This window comes from Microtus pennsylvanicus, chromosome 12, assembly GCF_037038515.1.
Source record: "Microtus pennsylvanicus isolate mMicPen1 chromosome 12, mMicPen1.hap1, whole genome shotgun sequence".
NCBI lineage: Eukaryota > Metazoa > Chordata > Mammalia > Rodentia > Cricetidae > Microtus > Microtus pennsylvanicus.
The window spans coordinates 93,500,133-93,524,532 of NC_134590.1; the positions used below are offsets into that span (position 1 = coordinate 93,500,133).

A 24,400-nucleotide genomic window follows, 5' to 3' on the forward strand; every position below is an offset into this window, starting at 1 on the left:
AGTCTCCTTTGTAAAACATTTATCCATTTTTATAAAGAAGTTGCTTAAAGGATCTTTAGAACTATCCTGGGGAAAAAAATCTAAATTTATCTTCTAAATATCCTTCCTACATTCTTTGACTCTCAGTCTAATTTCTCTTCTCACTTTGTAATGTCAAGAACACAGGGATCAAATTGATTTTGGAAGCTGGAAGAAACTGATAGCTTTACCAAGTACACAGTTTACTCCTTTTGCTGTTTGGAAACTGCAGGTCTCTAGACCATTTTAAAAGACTTTTTATTTCAAAACTAAAACAATTATAAATATTAACAGGAGTGGTAAAGCCCAGAGATGTAGAGAAAATTCTTTAAAAATGTATATCAGTCCAGTGGGTGACAAAATCAGTTTCCAGCTCACCTGAAGGTTGACTTTGATCCCATCCAGTTCTCGGGTTGTCTTTGTCAGCTCCCGCAGGACTGTGCTGCGCTCCTTAAACACCTCCTTGAGCTGCTTCTCTAGCTCCTCGTAGCCCTGTCTAACACAGAAGAAAGGCGTGAGAGCCCCGCACACCCTCTGCCTCACTTACAGAGAGAACTAGGCAGACGAAGGGTCCCCAACACGGGACAGTTTCTACATAGTAATGTAGTCTACCCGGTATAGTTCAGAAAGTAGAACATTTCTATAATAGCACTATATTTTTCTAGGCATTTCTATATCTGTTGCAAGAGACGGGGTTTGGAGAAATATCCCAAAGGCTTAGGTAGGTTTTTATACTGCGGAATACAATGGAGGGTAGGGTAGAGCCAAATAGAAAGCAGGGGACTCGTTTTCATCCTTGGTCCACAGGAAAGAAAACCCAATTTTCCATACGTCCAAGAACCACTGTTGGTCTTAAAGGCAGGCGGGAAAAGAACAACTACTTTGAAAGAACGTCAATGAGCACAGAAATTCCAGCGAACTTTGACAGAAAGATGAAGCTGACATTCAAGGGAAAGCTCAGCCTGCAGTAAATGTGGGTTTGCCTGTGTGTATATGTGAGCTCGAGCGATGGGACTGCGGCAAGAAAGAAAATATGTTAAAGGTAAATATGAATTAGCTAGACTAAGGGAGAGAGCCCTTGTATTGCCAGTGTCAATAAAGTTATTTTAAGTGAATAAATGTCAGCCGTGAAGCTCCGATGAAAGAGTGGGAGATCTGGTAGCTGGCAAGAAAAAGTGGGAAGAGGGGAAGTGACATAGCAGGCTTCTAAGTGACGTTTAGGACTTGGGACCCTGTTTGGAGAATAATAGTGAACTGAAAGTGTTCTAGTTGGGCAAAGACAAGGCCAGATTGGGAGTTTGGAATACTTGGCGTGAAGGTGTGGAGAATGGGCACAGAAGCCGAAATACAATGGTCCAGACGAGAGAGTGTTTGACTACATGAGAAGCAAATAAACAGGAAAACACAGAGACTGATTTTCTTCCATCAAGGGAAATAAAATGAATACAAAACCTGCTCTTTTAAATTATTTGTGTGCTCTTTGGATAGAGACAGCAGTAGTGACATTGCCATGTTTAAGATTTCAGCAACTTTTAATTAGCCCTTCACCAAGGAAATGCGAGAGAGAGCCCTGCCCACACAGTGAAAGGTGGTTGAATTCCGTTGTGATCTTGTAGAAAAGGGCACGAGGACTCTCTAAATGTTAGTTCATTTATAAAACGTGAGATACTGGCTTCGCCCACATTTTTGTGTTAAATTGTAACTTTATAGAGTGTTGACCTCCAATGTAAATAATGAGGTTTTCTAAACAAGTCGTGTCTTTACTCCTGAGAAACTTAGTGAATTTCATGGGTGTTCTGCAGACATATAGAACAATCATTTGCACTGTGGAGTTTAGCAGTGGTTAAGACATTTATTTCCTTTAGAGTAGGCTTCAGTGACTACTTTAGGTTTTGTTTTTGTGGTTTCTTTGCCAAGTGTAGGTGTCTGCCACCCATTCGCTTCTTCTTGCATGGAGGGAACTGGAATGGTATGTAACTGCAAATCAGGTGACCCAATCCAACAAAGATTAATCAATAATCATCCAGTTATAGACTGTCATGGGAGTCAAATAACAAATAATAATAATAATAATGGTTCATCTTTGTCTCACCTAAAAGTACAGTGTGATTTCATGCCTTTGGTTTCTCTTGTACAATAAACATGTCCCCAGAATACCATATACATTATAAATCAAACTGATGAAAAAAACATTGGCCATGTTTTGCATGAGAGATCATATAACTCATTTTGTACTCACAAGAACTTCAGGAGGTAAGTGTTCCTGGTAACCCTATTTTCCAGTAGACATATTTGAGTCAATAAGACAAGAAATCCCTTCCAAGGGCAGCGCTATTATAGAAGTGGTCTATCAGTCACTTCCATGCTCCCTGTCTCAGCCATGGCTCTAAAAATACACTGACATCAGAACAAGAATGCTGACCTGGCTATGAGTGTGGGACTAAATGTCCAGTGTGCTTTCCATAAAATTTATCGTCTATTGCTTCTTCCTTCTTTATTACATGTAGCAATATTCACTATTGCTTTTGCTCATCATTGATGATTTTTCATTAAATGAAACATAACTATTATTTCTTTCTTGCTATTTTTCTTGTAGATTGCAATCAGTTTTAATTACATTATCATATTTAGTGTTCCTAACCTTCGTGATAAATATACTTCAGGACTTCAAACAATCTATTGCTTAGTTAATGCAACAGTAATCATGAACAAGATTACAATACTTAGTGAAATAGAGCCAAGGAACTTAAGCAATTAATCAGCATCTTCTAGTTTCAAACATCATAACTCTAGAGAGTGGAAATGCACAGAGGTGATCACAGTATGTTGTTCTATTTGAAGGAAGTGTTTCTTTATCTTCCAACAACTTTTCTTTAGAGACATAAATAATCAGAAAGGCTCACCCTTCACCCATGCTCTACCCTTGGCTGCTTGTCTCTCAGAGGCCCTACCTGCTGCCAGGTGCTATGACACACCTGTTCTGTGTGCAGTTCAGTCAATCTTATCACTGCATGTTTAGCATGTTCCCACTCTTCTTTTTCTTATAGAGTAATAAAATCAGTGTATGTGGCCATACACATATTTCCTTAACTATTTCTGTGGCATAAACTAGTGTTTATTTTTAATATGTGCTAGACAATTTGAATTCTCTAAAATACATTCATTTATATTTGATATTATTCTTCACGTTCAGGTAAGGAAATTACTGTTTTACCCTTGAAAAAAATATGTGCAAAGGGCACAGAAATAAAATCTTTATTAGTTACTTTACTGTTTCTGTGATAATGACCATGACCAAAAGCAATTTGGGGAATAAAGAGCTTCTTTCTCCTTACAGCTTGTAGTCTATCATTTAGGGAAGTCAGCAGAAACTCAAGGCAGAGACCAGGAAGCAAAAACTAATACAGAAGTCACAGAAGAGTGTTGATTACTGCCTTTCCTCCATGACCTGCTCAGTCTGCTTTCTGGTGATACGTAGGACTTAACGCTAGGGGTTGCACTGCCTACTGTGAACTAGACCCTCCTATGCCAATCACTAGTTGAGAAAAGGCCCCAAAGGCCTTTCAGACCAGCCATATAGAGGCATTTTCGCAGCCATTGGCACTCTCTTCTGCATAGCTCTAGCTTGTGCTGGGTTGACAGAAACTATCGGCACAGATTTACAACTACTTTCTAAAATACTTCTCAGGTATTCTGTGAGATAATGACTCCATGTTTATAATTTTTTTGCTTCCATTTGTCTGGATCAGTTCTACAGTTCTACCTACTTTTTTTAGTAGGGTTAGATCTTGTTAGAGATGGTCACAACAAAGTACACGGAATGGGTAATGATGAAAATATGATTTGAGTCACAATTTGGAGTCTTGAGCTAAAAATTCAAGCTGGTTCAGGCTTGGCTTCTTTGGAGACTGTGACAGAATATTCTCACAGTGTAGAGAGCTTCTTCTCCCAATTTCTTGCACGTCATTTTTATCTGTGATTTTGTGTTCAATTTATTTCCTTTTATAAGAATCTAATCCTATTTATACCCCACCATAACAAACATAGTTTAACTTGATTGTTTTTTTTATAAAGATTCTATCTGCAAATGAATTTACTTCTGATATGTCAATGGTTATAATATCAATATACAAACATACAGAGAGAGAATCCAATCATAACAGCTTTCTAATCTAGTTCTAAACTCATTATTTGATATAGATTTTGATACTTGATCTATGTAGAAAATATCTGTTTATCTATCTACATACCTATGTATCTATTCATTATCTCTTATGTATCATAAAAGAATTGTCTCTTTATCTATCATTTATTAATTGATATTTTATCTCATATCTGTCTATTTATGTATCTACTACTTGGCTATCAACCACTTATCAGTCTGTGAACAATAAAAGAAAAAGAAACAAATGTATTTTTGTATTATATCTTGATTCATTTATAAAAAGTTCTATTTCAAAGAAATATAATGATTTAATCATTAAAAGTTGTTTAATTCTCATTCTTCCTAAGTTTGCTTCCTCCAACTGTTCTTATTTTACCAACAAGTTTTTGCATTTTGAATCTTCTCAATGAATTTTAGAATTATAATGTTAGTTTTCTGTAGATTTTAATTGAAACTGGACTCACTCAGTTATGTTACGGACATAGATAACATCTGGGCATGTAGCTACCTAACATTACACATAGTCTCATATATTATTCTAGCTGGACTTTACACTTGAGCACCACAATGGAATTATTATATGTAATTACTACTCATTTTGTTGAACTTATTGTTGTTGTGAATATTTTTCCATTTAATTGCCAGTTGAATACTCCTATTTTTGAAACCATGAATTATGTAAATTAATCTTTTTATTCCAGACACTGTATCATCCATTCATAGCCATCTTGATTTTCAATTGCTTTGCATGGGAAACCATGTTTCTTTGAGCTATGTGACTTTATTCACTCCCATAACTGGTTTCACTATGTATTCAGTGACTCCTCCCTTTGATGAAATTCCAAAGTGATGTTGAAAAGAGAAAATGAGAAAAGCCCTTTTACATCCATTACAAAAGATGTATCATGTAGGGGTCATTCTTGACTACAGAGATTTGTAAATATGGATATTCCTGTGTTATTGGATACACACAGAAAAATAAACAACAGACATAATCCCAGGTAAACAATTCATGAGCCATTAAATGCTGCATATATCTTAGATGTAAGGAATTGAAAATATGGGAGAAACATCAATTTACACTCACCCATTCATCACAATCACTTCCCCCAAAGAAGCATGACCAGGTTGTTTATATCCATTCTTTACAATATTTTGGCAATCTTTGCTTCAAATTCCACTATTTGTGTGTTTATGAATAGTACTTTTGACTGGTATGGAATTATCCATATCACATGGATATTTCATGTGACTTGTCTTGTTAAGATGTGAATATAATCATACCAGAAAACATTTAAATGCCTATAAATGGAATGAGTGTTCCACAGAACATTTGCATAGTCATGCATTTGTTTGATAACTGTGGCCAACGAACTGCACAGGTCAGTTAAGGAGTAGGACAGCTAGAGAAGTTTTGTCACCTCCTATTGTTATCTCTACTGGTATTTTTAAGATTGTTTTTAAAATTCAGTAAGTTCAGTGGCTTTGAATAGCATCTGATTTTACCTGTAGTATGCATGACAATGTGGTTCATAAATTGAGCATGTTGCAGAAATGGCATTAACATATTTTCCCCTCCAGGATGCTCCCACAACCTTTAGCTTTTTTCAATACTCTTACGTTTTTCATTGCAGATTTGTAGTTGATGCTTACATACTCCTTGTAAGTAAGCCATGTATTACTAAATACTTACAGCCTTTAGTACTTTTTCTCAATTACATTTTATTGTGATAAAGTCATGGTTCTTTACCACTGATACAGCTCTTTGCCACTTATATTCAGCTGAGAGATGTTGAGAATATGCTAGTGTGGTTAGCAAGATTAACTCTTTAAACCCCCATTTCATATGAATGAGATGTTTATACATGATTTTGTTCTTAGTGAAAATTTATTAAAACACTTATTTGAAAAAAAACTTAAATTTACTATGTAATAAACAATAACATTTTAAATAATGGTAATTTCTCTTTATTACCTTAATTTATTGCTAAACTCAATGACATATTTATTCTTGAGTATCTAATAGAATTTATTGTATAATCATCTTGCTATTTCCAAATTGCAGTGGAGAGCTTCCTTACTTTTCATAGATGTTTGTGATAAGCCTTCTTTTCTTTTATGGGGTTGAATTTTCTGAAATGCACAAATAGTGTTCTTAGATTCTTGATCATTTTGTGGTAGCTGTTAACAGGATTTGGCTGTATCACAGTTTGTTTTTTCCATTCTGTAAATGCTATTCCCTTATACTTCTTTCCTTCTCTGTCTTTGCTGAGTTGTCTGTAACAGCAGATTACAAGCCTCACCCCATTCTCTGGTCACACCCTGCTCCTAGGCAAGTGTAGTTCACAGAGTCACCAGAATGCACTTTTTGGAACACTCTGTTTCTGCTATTATTCTCAGGCTGCCAGACATATGGAAAAAAATTTTCTTAGATTAGAGCTTCTAAAACTTTCCATTCTTTCTGAGAAATTTATCTTTTCATTAGATAAACTTACTATAATCCTGGCTGAGAAAAATGCAAAGAACATGTATGAATCATGGAACTACTGTTCATGTATCATCAAAAGTTATTTACAACAATTAATTTACATATACATATTATTAAAGAAGCATATCTGCATGTTAACAGGGAGGACACACTGCTAGTTAAACGATGTGTGTTTATGTTTTTCTGTGAGGCCCTGAAGGCTTTTTTACCTTATGTTTAAGCACTTTCTATAGTATTCTTTTAAATATTATTTATGTCTTTCAGGTTCAAGATCTGAAGCAAGCAACGGAATGTGTACTTTACCCTTCCTTGCTACAGACAGTTGATGTTACAGACATATTTCCTCTTCAGCTGTCGGTTAGAATCCCTGCCCACCCACCAGCCCACGACCATGAGCTTTGCCTACTCTTGTTCCTTTCCTTTGATAAAGAAAACCTTTTATGCCTTCACTTTGAAATGCTAAAGATTTGAAAATGAAGTGCTTTCCTTACTGTGACAGCATCTGGGGGTAATTTTTTAAAATTAAAATGCAGATATTTCAACTTGATATTACATCGTGAGAGGTCTAATAATTCCAGGCTAATTGAAGGAATTATCACTTACACTTTTCTTGAATTCAGACATCTGTCACGTCAGCCTTTTTTACAGCCCATTTCTCAAGCCATATGCCATGGCCCTGCCCCCTACATTTGTGTTTCTATTGGGATACTAGGATTTATTCCAAATGTAGTCAGGTACCGTTGGAAGTGTGGCAATGACAGTATATTGGAGAAAGTCAGCAGTAACAAGCAAATTATACATGCTGTTCACTGAGCATATACCAGAGGTGGGAGTCACAATATCTTTTTTAATACAGCTATGCTAGGCAGTGTTTATGCCGATATCCCTGCTCAGTAACAGCTGGTTCAAATCTCATGACTAAATGTATCAGCTTTTACATGGAAGAAGTAACATTTTAAAAATTAAGTAAGAAGGAAAAGAAAAATTAAAAGCAAAACTCTGTCTACAAAAACAATTGAGGAAGCCATTCCATCTGTGTGGAAGATTTGGGAAAATTTAGATGGATACTTTTCTTCTATTTATCTTTGGTATTTTAATATTTCTATTTTCTAGAAATAGAAAAACAGCTCACAAGAAAATGATGCTTGCTAAACTTAGTGAGATGCTTATTCTCTTTGAGATACTTATGAAAATATACAAGACACCCTGGAAAAGTTCCAGTTGCTTTCATATTTACAAAAGTTACATAATTTCACAGGACACTTAATTCAGTGTAGGATACTTTGAAGACAGACTTACTAAGTTCCTGGTAAGAATATCTGCTCTGGAAAAACTCCTTTGAGAGTTTAAGTATCGTTTGCACATGCTTTGTGTGTGTATGTGTGCATGTGGCATATGTGTTCATGCGTACATCTATGCACATGTGTGTGTGCATATGAATTGCATGCATGCATATGTGTGTATGAACCTGCATCTATATATGCATGAGTGGTGTGTGTGTGTGTGTGTGTGTGTGTGCATACATTCATGTGTACCTATCTGTTTGTTTATTGTTGGCTTTTTTCAGGGATCCTTTTCAGAAAGAATGATTCTTGGAGTGAGTGATGAGTTAATTTTAAGATGGACAGAAACATATGCAGCTATTTCATAGTGGCAGACTGAAGAAAACACCCATTTTCTACAGAGTGATAACAGAGTGTGCGGTGAAGAGAGGCATTTCCCAGGTGGAGCTAAAGGTCACAGCACAGACATCCTGTTTACTGACCAGTGTGGACTTCAGTGGATGCCTGACTCCAGTAAGAGAAGTCACTAGATATTTGACCACAACTGGGATTTCGGCTTGTTCTCCATAACTGTGGAACTACCCAACATGCTCAATACTTTTTAAAATATTTTGAGTTTTTTCCTCTTGAAGGTATGTTAAATAAACATGTGCTCCTCTTCTTTTCTCCCTTCATGCTTGCTTTCCTTCTTTTAAAATCAGTTTTATAGCTATGGCTGATATTTAGCCATAGCTAAAGTATGTATCATACCTTTATGCAGTGTTTGCTGAAAATATGGTAAATAAAATACATAATTGTAAGGAAACATAACTAATTCCTTCACAGGTGCTGGTAGGGGGTAGGTAGATTGTGGCAATATTTGGTCTTCATGGATAAATCAAGCACTAAAATCCTTTGTGATTAAAAAATTCACACCAGAGATAGAATATGTATATTTGAAAAGTAATAAATATTTTCAGAAGAACTTGCTCTAGGCATCACCAGACCATTCATCACAGAGAAATAGAACCCAGTTGACACAGAATTGATGTGCTGGTTGTTTTATTAATGCTGTGTGTCTGTGCTAAAACACCTTGCCCACTAAATAGAAGAACCCATGGCTTCAAATTCTGTCTGATATGTGAAATGAATCTTCTGCCTGGCTATGGGTGGAAACTTTATTGATTTAGCTAGTTTCTCATTTTAGATTCAGAGTGAGATTGAGAGAGAAAGGGGGAGGGAAGAGGAGAGAGAGAGAGAGAGAGAGAGAGAGAGAGAGAGAGAGAGAGAGAGAGAGAGGAGAGATGAGAGGAGACTCTAAAGCCAGAAGTAAAATGACCCCCCAGGTCTTTGAGACTCTGTGGCTCGTTCAATTCTACACAGACAACAACTCCAAAGGCAACCCTGGAATAATGAAATGACCACCTTTCATTTGTATCCATGTTTTTCTTTTCTAGACTTCACAGTGGCTCAGAAATTCCATCTATTCACATTTATTTTAACTCCTAATGACCTTGACTGGGGCCCGTGAGAACACTGACTGGGTCTGACCCCAAGAGGGCATAACCATAGCTTACGCAACAGAAGGGCGCTCCCTGTCAGCTGTGTGCCAAAGGAGAGGAAGGGGCTAAAAAGGACCGAATCCTGCCTGCCTTAGGTTTCCTTAAACCTTCTTGATTCAGGATCAGAGCAGACAGCAGCTCAAAGAGGAAGACAGACATCCCAGAAGGAATTGAGCCTGAGACTCCACTCCATGATGTACTCCCGGGACTAGGAAGTCCTGTTTAGCTAAAGTCTCCTACAGTTCCTACCATCTCTAGACGCATTTCAGGTGACTAACACAAATGTGAGGGCACAGGCAAAGGGAAGAAAATAGCAACAGAGTTTTACATGATTGTATCTAAATGTTAGGAAACTTGGGTGTAAAACTAGGCATCATTTATTGAAACTTCATTTCAAAGAACGATTATCCAGAAAGAGTTCTAATGACTCCTGGGAAAATTAAAATGAACTCTTAGTGAATAAATATGTGGTGAACACAACATGTACATAACTACCAAAATGTGTGTGTGTGCAAAATGTATTATATTGAAACCGTATGTGTATTAGCAAAACATGTGCTTGTCTCCCACTTCCTATCCCTTACAATTTCTTTCAAATTCTCTATACAAGTATCTTTTTGATATTCTGTGGAGTTAAATCCTCCAAATACTCACAGTAAGTTGAAAATATTATGAGATAAAAATGAATTTAGAGCTAGTCTTGGTGGTTAACACCTATCCAAGCTCCAAGGAATGTTGAAAGGAGGATTGATAGCTTGAGGCCCTACATGAGGTCCCTGTCAAAAAGAATGCTTTCAGCACTTCAATCCACATGACCACATAATTGTCAGGGCTTAGGAAATTAGCAACACAGTGGCCTATAGGACATCTATGGTTCTCCCTGGTGTCTATGGCTCACCGGTTATTCAGAATCTCTAAGTGCCCTGAAGAACATCTGAGGTTCACTATGGCTTACTAGCTCTTTAGCATCTCTAAATACCCTGCACAGCATCCTAGGTTCACCTTGGTGTCTCTGACTTACCATCTATTCAGAATCTCTAAACACAATGCTGCATCTCACCCTCCCTCTGAAGATCAGAAATTAAAACCTCAACTAGGTTTTCTGTTGACTGTATGCTGATTTTAAACATTGTAAAAAAGGAGACGTCAGAAGATTTAGCTCACACACAAAACTCCAGTTTTGTTTCATCTCTAAGAATTCTGTACTCTTTATACTTTCCCTGTGACACTGTTATTTTCACTTACTCTTCCCTTATTTTTGAGATTATAATAGAACTGTATAGCATTTCTTCCTTCCTTTCTCCTTTTATTTTTTTATTGCTAAAAGGAGAATAAAAAAAAAACAAATTTCCACCTCCTCCCAGCCTCCCATTTCCCTCACCCTTCTCCCCCTCCCCCCACTCCTCTCCCCCTCCTCCCACTCCTCTCCCCCTCCCCCCACTCCTCTCCCCCTCCCTCTCCAGTCCAAAGAGCAGTCAGGGTTCCCTGCCCTGTGGTAAGTCCTAGGTCCTCCCCCCTCCGTCCATATCTAGGAAGGTGAACATCCAAACTGGCTAGGCTCCCACCAAGCCAGCACATTAAGTAGGATCAAAACCCCGTGCCATTGTCCTTGGCGTCTCATCAGCCCTCATTGTTCGCCAAGTTACTTATAAAGGTAATCCTTTCTCCTTTTAAACCATCCCATATATCCCTCCACACACTGCTTCAAACTCATGGCCTCCTTACCATTGTTATTGAATGCTTTGAGAGAGATGTTTAGATACAAGTTAGCCAAATAAATTTCTCTAGTCATCCAATATATGCTTTATTTATTTGCTTGTCTAGACATTAGACACTTCCTTCTTTCTTTTCTTTTAGGGAAGGTCATAGGTACACAGGTCATGGGGGCAAGATTCCCTACCCTGGGCAGGTATTCAACGATGTCTGAGTACCGGTGAGATATGTTAAAGCATTACTGGTAAGGATGAGATCCTTTACATTCTTACTGTGAACACCTCCTGTGGCATTCATTTCCTTCTAAATAAGCGAAGATGTTTAAAGACAAAAGATGTGGGAAGATGCTTAAGAGGAGAAAGGTGCTACCCAGAAAGCGGTGGAAACTAGGAACTAAGCAAATAAGCCAGATGAATAAAAATTACCAATCTGCAGGCCGAGTTTCAGACTGCAAAGCAGGGCTACTGGACACTTGTTGAATTTTGAAAGGACTTCAGGGCTGTGCCTGTATATTTCCATTGCTGTGCCCAGTTTCTGGTGTTAGTGGCATTCTGGGAAGCATTCAAAGAAAGCAGGGTCACCATGGCAACTGGCACTGTTACAAGAGAACCACAAAGAGGAAGGAACAGAATGGACAGCAAGGGGAAGCATGGAATTCATCTTCCAGAACCTTCCAAGTAGAGGCAGGCTCTCAACTAATGCTCCCCAATGGCCAAGATAAAAAAAATTAAAAATACATGCAAGGGAGATATGAGGAAGCTTTAGAAATCCTATATGCTAACATTCTGTTATTACAACAAAAGTAATATGTTTTTGCCATTCAATAAACACTTCCTTTATTGATACTTTATCCCTGCTGAAATCTTGTATAAATAGTTAGGATACTGTGCCTTATTTTGTCTCCCCCACTTTGTAAAAGGAAAGAGTCAGACAAAAGCTCCAGTGTCCTGTTAGCTTTATGTACCTTAGAATGTAATTTCTCCTTTGTTTCAACCACTTACAGCAATAGGTGTAAACTTCAGAGCCAAAAGGCCCTCAGAAATTGCTATATTTGAAAGAATGTGCTAAAGGCTAAAGGGTCAAGGGTCATAAAATTTCCTTGTCCATTTACATAGGTTGCCTGGTTACTCTTTATGCCTGCCATATATATATATGAACAAAGAGAGTTGACAGAAGCCGGATCAGAAGTTGGAGCTGAAGTATCACAGAAATTAGCAGAGAAAGAAAAATGAAGAGAAGAAGGAGGAGGAGGTAGCAGAGAACTGTAATTGGAATTAGAATTGAGACAAAGAATTCGGGCTAAGAAGTTATAGTCAGGACAGAAGAATTAGAGCAGAGGACCTGGACGAGCAAACAATAAAGAGACATAGATGGAAAAAATTTATTGTGAGTAGATTTCTTAACCCTCAGATTTTAGTTCATTTTGTTTTTTTGTAGAGCCCTTCTTTTGAACCCTGAGAGGAAACCTTAGAGGCAAGACCTTTAAAGTTTCCAATAATCTTCTAAGTAGACAATGGCTTCAGGACACATTTTTGTCTTTTGATGTTCATCATCATGAGACCTTTTTTGCATGACTAAACTTTAGGGAGCCAGTTTGGCCTCATCATTTGCATCTGCTTTACCCACCTGAGGTATGTGTGGGCCTGCTTCAGATTCAGAATCTAAGATCCTCAGTTCACATATAAATGAGTAGCTAATTTGGAAAAAGTTCAATTTTGTTATATGTGTATGTATTTCTGATCTTGATCAAGGCATTGTGATAAATGTGTAATAATACTGCTAAACACTTCTGACTCAAACAAACACAAGGTTGTCCCGTTTCCTAGCATTTTATGGTTGGATATATAATGTCATAATGAATATAAGGGAAATATTTAGGACATTATCCTAAAACTTATGAGAAATCAATTATATGATAAATAGAACATTTTTTTCTATTTATTTATGCAAAGAACTTGTTTTTCAGTAGGATTTGGTTAGGTTGCTCAGGCAGGCTTGAACTCATTATCATCCTTCTTAGTCTCTCAAGAATTTAGGATAAGGTGTGGGTATCTTTGTGTCCAATTTAGACTCTGCATAGATATTATGGCCTCTGTCTTTCCTGAGAGCTACACTGTTGTGAATTTCATGGGTTCAGTACTTAGTGCCCATGTATAGGTATGAATTCAGAAAGTACCCAGGTTATTTTTAATATTCTTGTTCTGCTTTCAAAAGTCATGATGAATTAGAAAGAAGTTGAAAGTTTAAAATGCTCTAGAAACAATTTGTGCTTTGCAACTAAACAGTTTTTATGTTACTGAAAAATACTAGGTTAGAATGAACGAAGATGATATATGACTGAGTGCTAAAAAGAATCAATAACCAGGCTAGAAGAAAAAAAACCTCCCAGTCAGTCCCCATAGTATACATTAACTCAGAAAACATCAGTACACATAGTATACATCAACCCAGAAAACATTATTCCACATAGTGAGCATCATCTTAGAAAACTTCAGTACATATAATATACATTAACTCAGAAAATATCAGTGCACATAGTATGTATCAACTCAGAAAACATCAGTCCACATAATATACATAGAAAACATCAGCGCACATAGTATTCATCAACTTGGAAATAATCGGTATAACTTCAGTGTAAGGTAATAAAGAATTTTCTCAGCCAGCCTTGTTTTGTAACTCTATCTCAAGCTGCCAACTGGTATGTTACATTCACATTGTTTTATTTTTCTGTCCCTGATCTCTCACTAATTTCTGGGTTTCCCTTTTCCCTGAGATTCATTCTTTATGCTTACCGCCGCCGTGAAATGAATCTATCTTGATATTAAGTATGCAGTCTAAGTCACAAAGATCATAAGGGCACTTGTGCATGGATCCACAGTTGTCAGACATTGAATGTTTCATGTTTTAGGATATATTCTGAGTCATGTAGAAACTCCAGTCTTATAGATAGAAAGGAATAATGGTTTCACATATTATCAAGTGGAAAATTCTATACTTCTGTGGAATTCTATGCTTCCTTTGATCTTCATTACTTTCCCCCTATTCTATAGTTTCGAAATAAATTCCATAATAATATCTCTGATACACAAGGTTGCTATTAGTATGGGTTTAGAGATGAATCTGTTGAAGCACTTTTAGAGAGAGCAACAGTCTTTCCTGGTTATTTTCTTGACATTTGACCTGGAAGCACCTGACCTTTTCAGGAGTATGACAGGTATAACTGTATGACATGATCTGAAACACAGGCTGCTGAAACAATAAGAAGCATTTTGATATGTGTGAAGCTTCTTGCAATGCTATATTTCTACCTTTAAAAGCCCAGAAACTTGATGAATTGTATTTTTGGAAAGTCATGTATAACAAGTTTGCCACTGCTATGCTACATCTTTCCTCACACTTGTGCTGGAATGGATATGGGTGAGTCTGGAATGTTCTCCTTGCCACCTACTTAGTTAAAGAAGTTCCCATTTGTTCTACAACTAGATGGGGATGTAGGGGCCTGAAGCACATGACACTTTTCTGATTGGATCAACCTTGTACCTCATACAATGGCATCTGGAAGACTGATATCTGAAATTTCTTTGCATGAGATGAAATGGTATAATGGAATACAAGTCATGTATGTATAGTTCATAAAGCCAGTGTTAGATATTGGTACCTATTCTCCGTTGTCATTATTATATCATAGAAGTAGATATCAAGGAAAGGAATTTTAAAGGAGATGAGAGAGAAAATAAAATGAAATCTTTAACAAATAATGCTATATGTTTTAACATTGGCTAATGTTGCAAAAATACAAAACTGCTTGAGCTTATTGTTAGGTCTGTTACAGTGGCCTAGGAATAAATTTGTGCAGTTAGAACTCTACAATATAAGAAAGCTCCACAGATGATAATTTATCTAAAACAGGCTTAAAAACAAGTCCAGATTTGGGAAGTGGGTTTTTTAAGGGCTTTTTTTTCAAAGTCTCTGTTTTAAAAGTTCTCTGATCATGACGGTATGACGAAAATCTCCTATTTTCAAGAAAGTTGCAAGTCACCAGAATTTTAATTACTATCCATCAATAATTAACAAGGAATGCAGTTATTAATTTATAGCAAAATGGTTATCTAAGCACTACAGAAATGAAGACTTAGCAACATCAAGTGCTGTAATTCTACTGAGGAAAATCTGTGATTCCAGAGCTAAAAGAATTGATTTCTCACACCGTTTTCCCTTCAGGCCAGTGTCCTACAATCCCTTCTAACAGTCAAAAAATATTCCTTGTTATACACATCTTTACAGTTTCTAAGATCAGAGGAAAAACTATTGTATGATGTAGAGATTGTGAGAATTCATTTCATTCAGACACCAGGTAAGAAGCAAAAGGACAAAAAAATCTGGAACAATAAGGGGAAAGGAAGAAAGGAAGAAGAAGAGGGGTGGGGACTCAGCTTAGGCCAGAGGAAAGCTAAGGAAAAGGAAAGAGGAAGGGGAGAAAAAGGAAGAGATGTGGAGGAGAAGGGAAGGGAAAGGATATGGGGGAGGAGAAGGGAAAGGGGAGAGAAAGGGTTTGGGGAAGAGGATTGAAGAAGGAAAGCTAAGTAAACTGAAAAAGAAATTTGTGTTAAAGCATAATCCAGTTCTAATGAACAGCAGAGATTCTAGTCATTTGTGCATCTGGATGTTAATATTCTAGGAACTGTTAACTACAATGGAATCACAATAGGGAAGCAAATGCTGGGAACATGGACTGCATCCTCTTGTTGCTGATGGAGAAAACCAGGAAGTGAGATGGCATGGCCAACCTTAGCTGTGGTGCTCAACAAACAGAACATAGCCCTCAGGAATCAGGGTGCATGAGAGATGGAAGCCAGAACAAAGCACAGCTGACCTTCGGGTGATCTTACTGGTTTCTGACTTTGGCGGTCTACAATAGTAATAAGCAAGAAGTGGAAAAGTGTTAGCTACTGTCCACTCACGTCTATCCTGGAAATGAATAGAACTGAAGAGATCAATCAGAGCATGAATTTAAAGGACAGGGGATTTCAGAAAAGAGAGGAATCTAGTTACTAAGTCAAAATGGACAGCAGAAGATTCTCACTTCTCCAGCCCACATCCCATCATCAGACTGCTAGGACAGGCACAGAACTGCAGGACACAAATGCTACCCTTTCTCTGTGGTACGATTCTTCCACAGCCAATTCTGAAGTAGCAAATTCTGAATGCAGAGCTTCCCAAACCTACATCCAGGGAGTGTTGAACTCTGTCTGTGTTTTACAGATTTCTCCTCGGGAACAAGAGTGGGTATTTTAGAGAAATAAATGGGACTGTGACACGTTGCAAAGAATTTATGTTTACTTTTGTTTTTGCAGCTCCCAATATTGTTATTACAAACTTAATATTTCTATTTTTTTTAAATAGTGAATGCAACTGACATTCAGATACTAAGAAGGGAGTTTTCTCTGAGATGAGCCTGGAGCTCCAGGGAGAAAGAAAAGGGTCATCACACTTAGGGTGAGAGTGTAGATAAGGAAGTTTTTCATTGAAAGGGTGTCAGTGTTTCCAAGCTGAGGGAGTTCCTGCAGGTGTCAGGCAGGGAAAGAACCCCAAAGAGGTGAGATTGCAAACTTGGTTAAGGTTGAGTCTGATGCCAGGCAGTTTATTGCCAGTATGTTTAAACACAATGCAATCTGGAAGTTTTCAGGTATAATACAATCCCCAGTGCACAGGAAAGCATAATTACACAGAAACTCAATTCAAGGCACGTGCTATTTCTTCCCAGAAGCTGGGTTCTCAAGATAAGCTGTCTGTCCTAGTTTAAGGGCCCAGGGAAGGATCTGACCTGGTCTCAGTCATATATTCTGTAGGGGTCATTTGGGTTATTAGTCGTCTCTGGGCCTGCTTGGGGAGTTTGGGAAAGCCCCCAATTGTACAGATAATGCAAATGCCAGTTAGATTATTAGCCGTCTCTGGTCCTGGTTGTAGGAGCTTGATATGGCCTAGCCCAAGTGATAACACAGATCACCAGGCTCTTAATCACCTCCAATCTTTCCATCTTCTGGATGGAAGAACAGGTGACGTGTCCATTCCATTGAGCAGACGCTCCTGTGTGCTTAGCATTCCTGCTTTCCCTGTAGGTCTGTAAGTACAAGGACCTTTGCACTCCCAACACCCTGGTATTTAGTAATGCCCGTTACTAATAATGTTAGCATTAACTTGAGTGAGTCAAATACATTAAACCCTCAGGTCAGCTGGGGAAAGATACTTGGAATTCACTGAGTCTCAGAGACTATTTGTGACACATATGTAAGTGAAGAGTGTGTCTGAGCCTTAGTAGTGAGAGTGTATCACACCAGGAGTTACAGTATAGAAAATCAGAAGATTGAGCTGGCATAGCAAGCTCAGGGAGGAGAGAAGTATATAAAGAGTCTGCCATTATGTTGAAATTTAACATAAATGACCTCAGAGCGGAGAAAAACTCAATCAGGACTAAGTTAGTTTCTGTATCTCGGCCGTTTTGTGTCTCTGATTAAGTGTGCCACCTCTTAGACTCAGTGTGCCAATGCAAAATGGGCCTCATGAAGCCGTATGTCTCCTAGGTGTACTGTGGGCCAACTGCAACAACACCACACATCGTGACTAAGCATGTAAAATCACCAATGAAGCCGTATGTCTCCTAGGTGTACTGTGGGCCAACTGCAACAACACCACACATGGTGACTAAGCATGTAAAATCACCAATGAAGCCGTATGTCTCCTAGGTGGACAAACTGCAGCAGCATCACACACAGTGACTGAGCATGTAAAATCACCAATGATGCTATTCTTATCAAAACACTTTCAGAAAATAATGACACTTCACCCAATAGTTTAGGAAACTAAACACATAAGAAGAAAAACTATTATCTATATAAAGACTGTCCTTCAAGTGGACCAAATCCACGTGAGTGGAAAATCTTACAGTGCAATGCTTGTGTGTTCTTGTTCTAATCTCAGATCATGCAGCATTAACTATGGCCCAGTATTTAGCACAGGCTACTGGTTCCAAAGACATTATAAGAAGTTGCTAAACCTAATTTTTTATATCAAGTTACTGAAAAACTCCGAAGAGTGGCAAGGAAACAGCATGAGTTTCAAGACTCCAGCATAAATAGTTGATAATTTTGGGTTGTGGGTGAGAAGATAGAAACTTAGGAAAATTCTTAAGAAATAAAATTAAAGAATGGGTAAATTTTGGAAGTAATAACCATGATAAACCGACAGGAGATCTGTAAGTAAGCCTATGAGTCAGAGTCCCCAAAACAGCGGGTTTTATACTGTGAATGTCAGTGGGCTGCAGCAAATTTATCTTTTGACAAATGGGCTTAGACCTTTAGAAAAAGAACAGGGTGGAGAAGTACTTTAGGAGAACATTTGCTGCACTGTTTAACAGAATCACTTCAGCAAGGAGATCTTTATAAGGCACAGCAAAGGTCCCTTTTATATTAGACTCCATCGTTGCCACAGAAGCATCTGCATGAAGGCTCAGAGCTGCTTGTGTTGCAGAACTGACTCAGGAAGTAAAGGACTTCCAACACTAAATGTGACCAGCATGAAATGTCATCCGCTTCCAGAAACAGCCACAAGAGCCTGCAAATGACAAAGCAGGCAACTCTGCCAAAATTTTGTGTTGCAGAGTTAGTTCTCTTCTTCCTCCGAACGCTACTGAAATCTTAACTATAAAAATTTTATGACATATCCTCTTCTCTTTCCCTGCATAATAAAAACAGAGGAACAAGAAACAATTCTTCAGTCTCAAGAATTAACACTGGGTTTGCTAATTCATCCACAAGGAAGAGTGTAGAAATCTCTGAAATGTTAAAATAATGTAATTACCTCTAGTAGCCTCAGCACTAGACTAAGGCAGGTGACTAGGGAGTGAGACAGAGTCAAGAGTTGCAAAGAGGCAACAATTAGCTGAGTGCTATCCCATAAAGATCCAAGCATTTGGCATCTGTCTTCTGTATGACAAACTCATCATGTGTCGTATGACACTGGGAGAGACATACAAACTCTTCTCTTTGCAGATAGGGAACCCATAACAGACAGCTTACTGGGGTTACAGACAATAATATTAGTGAACAGTATTCGAGGAGTGTGGTTAAATCAAAGGCAGCTCAAAGAAAGCATAGTCCAGCTCTTGTGGCCATAGGTGCTGGAACCCTGGAGTTGTCTGAAAGACTAGTTGGGCATTGGCACATTGAGCCTTCTTTCCTCGGTGGTCCTGACTGCTTATTCATCTTTGGGACGTGGGAACTTTGTGAGTCTTGCAAGTTTTAGAGCCTCCGGAGAATCATGACTTTTCTTGCATCTTAACAAGCCCACCTTTACTATTTTGAGTCCCAGTGAGCTTCCCTACAAGAGGGAATGATTCAGACAGTCAACAGTTGTTTGTTTTTTATTTATTTATTTTTTTATTGAGAAAAGGAGAAAAAAAACCCCAAGTTTCCACCTCCTCCCAGCCTCCCATTTCCCTCCCCCTCCTCCCACCCTTCTCCCCCTCCTCCCAACCTTCTCTCCCTCCCCCCAATCCTCTCCCCCTCCCTCTCCAGTCCAAAGAGCAGTCAGGGTTCCCTGCCCTGTGGTAAGTCCTAGGTCTTCCCCCCTCCGTCTATATTGGGTGTTCAACAGTTGTTAAAGTGCAATTCCCCTAAGGTTTACTTGAGTACCAGACAGATCATTAGTGGGTAATGTTCAAAATATTTGTTAAAGAAAGTGAGGAAAACTTTTTTTCTACAATGTCAATAGCTTCTGAAGGAAAGATTAAGATAAAGACAGATACTTGAATGTAAGGCAAAAATATGGCCTAGAAAACATTTTTGGCAAAAAGCCAAAATCATGAGAGAAATGTCAAGCTAAAATTAAATAAAAATATAAACAAGTAATAAAGAGTTGTTTCCACTTTGTCACACAGGTTTATATTGAGGATTGTTTTGGCCACTTGTCCTGTCCTCATCACTAAAAAGAAATCCTCCATTCTGAACTGTGTAATTATTTGTTGGAGTGATATTTTTAAGGGAATAAAGCGATAAAAGGAAAATAAGCAATTACAGAGTGGGAATACAATGTCTATAAAAGTAGAAATCAATATTAAGGAAGGACAAGAATAATTTTCAAGAATTGTTAGAAACGTAGGTGTGGGTGGGGGATTACTGTGGAGTCCTCTACCTTTGTGGAAAGCAGTCTGAGTGAAATATTAAGACACCCATGATAAAAAGCAACCCCAGGGAGTGGAAGTCATGGGGGCAGTGGGTGTGTGCCCCATTAACTATGCGGGGTTGAGAGTCATCTCCTAGGGAAGCTGAGCCAAGCTGAACTGCTCAACCTGAAAGAAACTAGCAGATTGAGATACTTGTCTTCATGTAAAGAGAGACAGAATAAAGCTGGTGTCTGTAAAACCAGGGAGGCAAATGAAAATCTGAAAGGTTAATTGAAACTGGAGCCAGGATAGGGAAGTGTTTAATATTCTAAAGGCACTGAAAAGATCATTTTCCTCTACACCTATATGGAATATGCCTTCCAAAACTAGAATGAATGTCTCTGCCACCCATCAAAAGAAACAGGAAGAAAATAAGCATAGAGGCCATGTACCTGATTTGGAGCATGAGAGCATATGAACTGGAGAACACACTGCTCCAAGACAACAGTATCATTATCTTAAAAGCCACTGCCTTCCTGGGAGTTCCCTCACAACAAAATCATTGTCAACAGGCATGGTGTGCTATCTCACACCTACAAAATAAACACCTCAAGCAATTACTCACAAATCAGATCACTCACCCTGCTAGAAAAGCCTCAATAAATGTGGCAACTATTGACACAGTGAGTGTCACTAGAAACAGAAGCAGAGGGACACTAGAAACAGGACCATAGTGCACATCATGACTATGAGGAAACAGCCCTACTCTAAGTGTGGTGTTCATACTGAAGTTCTAGCACCAGCGAGCTGAGGAGGAAGGATTGCCACAGATCAAGCCAGTTAGGGATGCATAGCCAGACCAGTTCTCAAACAAAACAACAACAACAACAAAAACAAAATATAATAGAAAATAAACAACCTTATCAGGAATGACACAGTTTATTAAAAAAAAAACAAATAAACAAAGGACTCTCTTTTGGCTACAAAAATCAGTGAACGTCACTTCAAAGTGATATCCAGGAATGACTTTGTTTTATGTGATCTAGGAAACAGGGTCTGCCCACCAGTCCCTATGAATGTTGATCCTTTGAGGCCAAGCTGTGGAGTTGGTCAGATACATGGGAAAAAGAAGTTCTAGACTTGACTTAAGAAGTAGATGGACACTGTGAGACCTGGCGAGTCACTTATAATTGTGAACAGATTTAAGGTTTCTCTTGTGCTAAAACAACTTGACAGAGCATAACTTGGGGGGGCGGGTTTATTCTATCTTACAACATTCAGGTCATACTCCATTACTGAGAAGGGCAGGAACTGATGCAGAAGCCAATGGAGGAACATTGCTTACTAGCTTTTTCCATATACCTTGCTCATCCTTTATTTTTTTCAGCACCCAGGATTGCCTGCTCAGCTGTGGCACCATCTACCTCAAGCTTATGCCTCCTGTAGGAATCATTAATCAAGAAAATACATATAAGCTTTCCCACAGGTCAGACTAGGCTTATGTTTTTAACTGAGGTACCTTCTTCCAAAATGACTGTAACTATGTTGAGTTGACATAAAACTATCCAATATAGGGACCTTTGTGATAAAGCAAAGAACACATTGGAGTGTCTTCCTATAAGGATATAGAGCCCATATCTCTTATTTGCTGGCAACAGCTTCTCCTGTCTTCTCAGCTTCCTAATAGTTCCATCATGCTGTATGTGTCCAGGGCAGAGGAATAACATATTATCCACAACTATATCAATTTGACATGGCCTAAGGAAACCAGATGGGGACTATCTAGGACAGAGAACCTGTTAAGCAGAATTGAAGGCAGTATACTGAACATAGTTATGAGCACTCTATGAAGAGTGACAAGAGACCAGATGAACTAGGATTGGAAGAGCATAAGCTGGAGTCTGTGTTAACATATTTAAATATTATCATTTATGTATCTAGGAGCAACAGACAGAAGCAAGCCGCAAAATGATGAAAATAAAGCATAGCTTCAGAAAGATGATTTTAGTGATCAGGGAGGGAATGTAAGGAGAGAGGAAAGGCTGGTGAAATCACTCTAACATCTTCATCTAACATCTTCCAAAGAGTTCTGAGAAATTTTTTTTTGAGAGGAGGTGAAAACAATCTGAGAAAAATATAGTAGTTATAAACTCTAATCTTTGGCTAATGTTTGAATATAGAATGGAAGACAAGAAATGATAGTTCTTGGGGCTGGCTCCAAGAGCGTGAATTCAGGCCAAGATCTTCCACACTGAGTAAAGACAATCAAGAGGAGTATATTAGCTCTGTATGAGGCTTTGGTGTGCAGGCCAGTGGTCCCTTTAGACATCATAGAATAAGGAGAGATTGAGCACACAGTGTTGTGGAATATTATCTGAACTGGGCAAAGATGCACTACATTTGTTTATGCTGCATCTGCTTAATTAAATAAAGATGTGTTACATCTGCTTCACCCTGCCTGCCTAAAGCACCTGATTGGTCTGATAAACAGCTGAATGGCCAATAGCTAGGCAGATAAAGGATAGGTGGGGCTTCCAGGTAGAAAGAATAAATAGGAGGAGAACTCTAGGCTCCAGAGATGAGGAAGGAGAGAAAGAGAGCCACACTGGGCCAGAAGCTAAGCAGCTGCCAGCCAGACACAAGATGCAGTGAAAGTTAAGATGTATAGAAAGAAAGAAAGAAAGAAAGAAAGAAAGAAAGAAAGAAAGAAAGAAAGAAAGGAAGAAGGAAGGAAGGAAGGAAGGAAGGAAGGAAGGAAGAAGGAAAGAAAGAAAGAAAGAGAGAGAGAAAGCAAGCAAGCAAGCTCAGAGGCAGAAGATAGAGAAACAGTTTAATTTAAGTTAAAAGAGCTGGCCAGAAAAGAGCTAAGCTAACACTGAGCATTCAAAACTAATACTAAGTCTCGGTGTCATGATTTGGGTGCTGGTTGGCGACCCATAAGAAAAAGCCTCGTACAACACAGCACCTCTTAAAGGAGGTGAACTGGGAGAGTGGAGGACAGCAACAAAGCGAACAGTAGTGAGTGGGAAGGGATGTGAGGGTACCACTGAGAGGAAAAAGATGTGTGTAGGAGAGAAGGGATATGAGGGTACCACTGAGGGAAAAACGGTGTGTGTAGGAGAGAAGGGGTATGTGGGTACCACTGAGGGAAAAACGGTGTGTGTAGAAGAGAAGGGATATGTGGGTATCACTGAGGGAAAAACGGTGTGTGTAGGAGAGAAGGGGTATGAGGGTACCACTGAGGGAAAAACGGTGTGTGTAGGAGAGAAGCCACATATCCCAAGTTATAGGCACGGCGCCATGCTCAGTCCCGCCGAGACGAAGAACTGCACTGGAACACAGTATCTTCCTACCACAGGACCCTGAGCATTTCTGAGTGTGGGACATTATGGCCTCTTATAATTCACAAATAGTAGGGCATCAGTTCATACTGCCTCACTGATAACAGGACAACAAGAAGAGAAGAAAAACAAAATAAAAGCAGAGATGAAAAATAAAAAGAGGGAGAGGGGAACATAGAAAATATAAGAGGAACTGAAAACCCCAAAGAGAGTAACTCTGTCCAAACTAAAACCTTGCCTGCAGGCAAGCATAAGGAAGAGCAGAGAGGTGCTGAAGCCCTTCTTGCAGAAAAGGAACAAGACTCATTATTTTGACACTTCCTAAAGTCGCTCCCAGGTCCCGTGCTGCTTCGTGAACTGCACTCAGCTTGCTTAAATGGCAAACATGTCAGAAGGTTTTTAAATCTCTTTAAAGGATTGCCCCGAGGTGGAGACTTCACAGAGCAGAATGAACAGTGCCCTGGACGAGCCTCCTCAGCGCGAAGGCAGTGCTGTCCAGCCCAGACCTGGAAGCAGTGAGGCTTCCTCTGAGTACTGTTACCATGAGTGACAGGACGTAGTAAGGGTTGGACTGCAGGGGTTGCAAGGACGGACCAGAGGTGGGCTGAATCGGGAACCTGTTTCCTGTCTGCTTCCTTGTGCTTGCCAGTCCCATTTCCCCGCCCCCCAACCCCCAGTAACCACCCAG

At 38.8% G+C, this 24,400-nt stretch overlaps 1 protein-coding gene across 1 annotated transcript in view; it reads right to left on the reverse strand.

Moving 5' to 3' along the window:
- LOC142832304 (leucine zipper protein 2-like) overlaps nucleotides 1–24,400 on the reverse strand; it is a 385,340-nt gene that overhangs the window by 195,553 nt on the left and 165,387 nt on the right. The window contains exon 2 of the mRNA XM_075942703.1: nucleotides 397–514. Coding sequence (XP_075798818.1) covers nucleotides 397–514 — 118 coding nt within the window. The remainder of the gene's footprint in view (nucleotides 1–396; nucleotides 515–24,400) is intronic.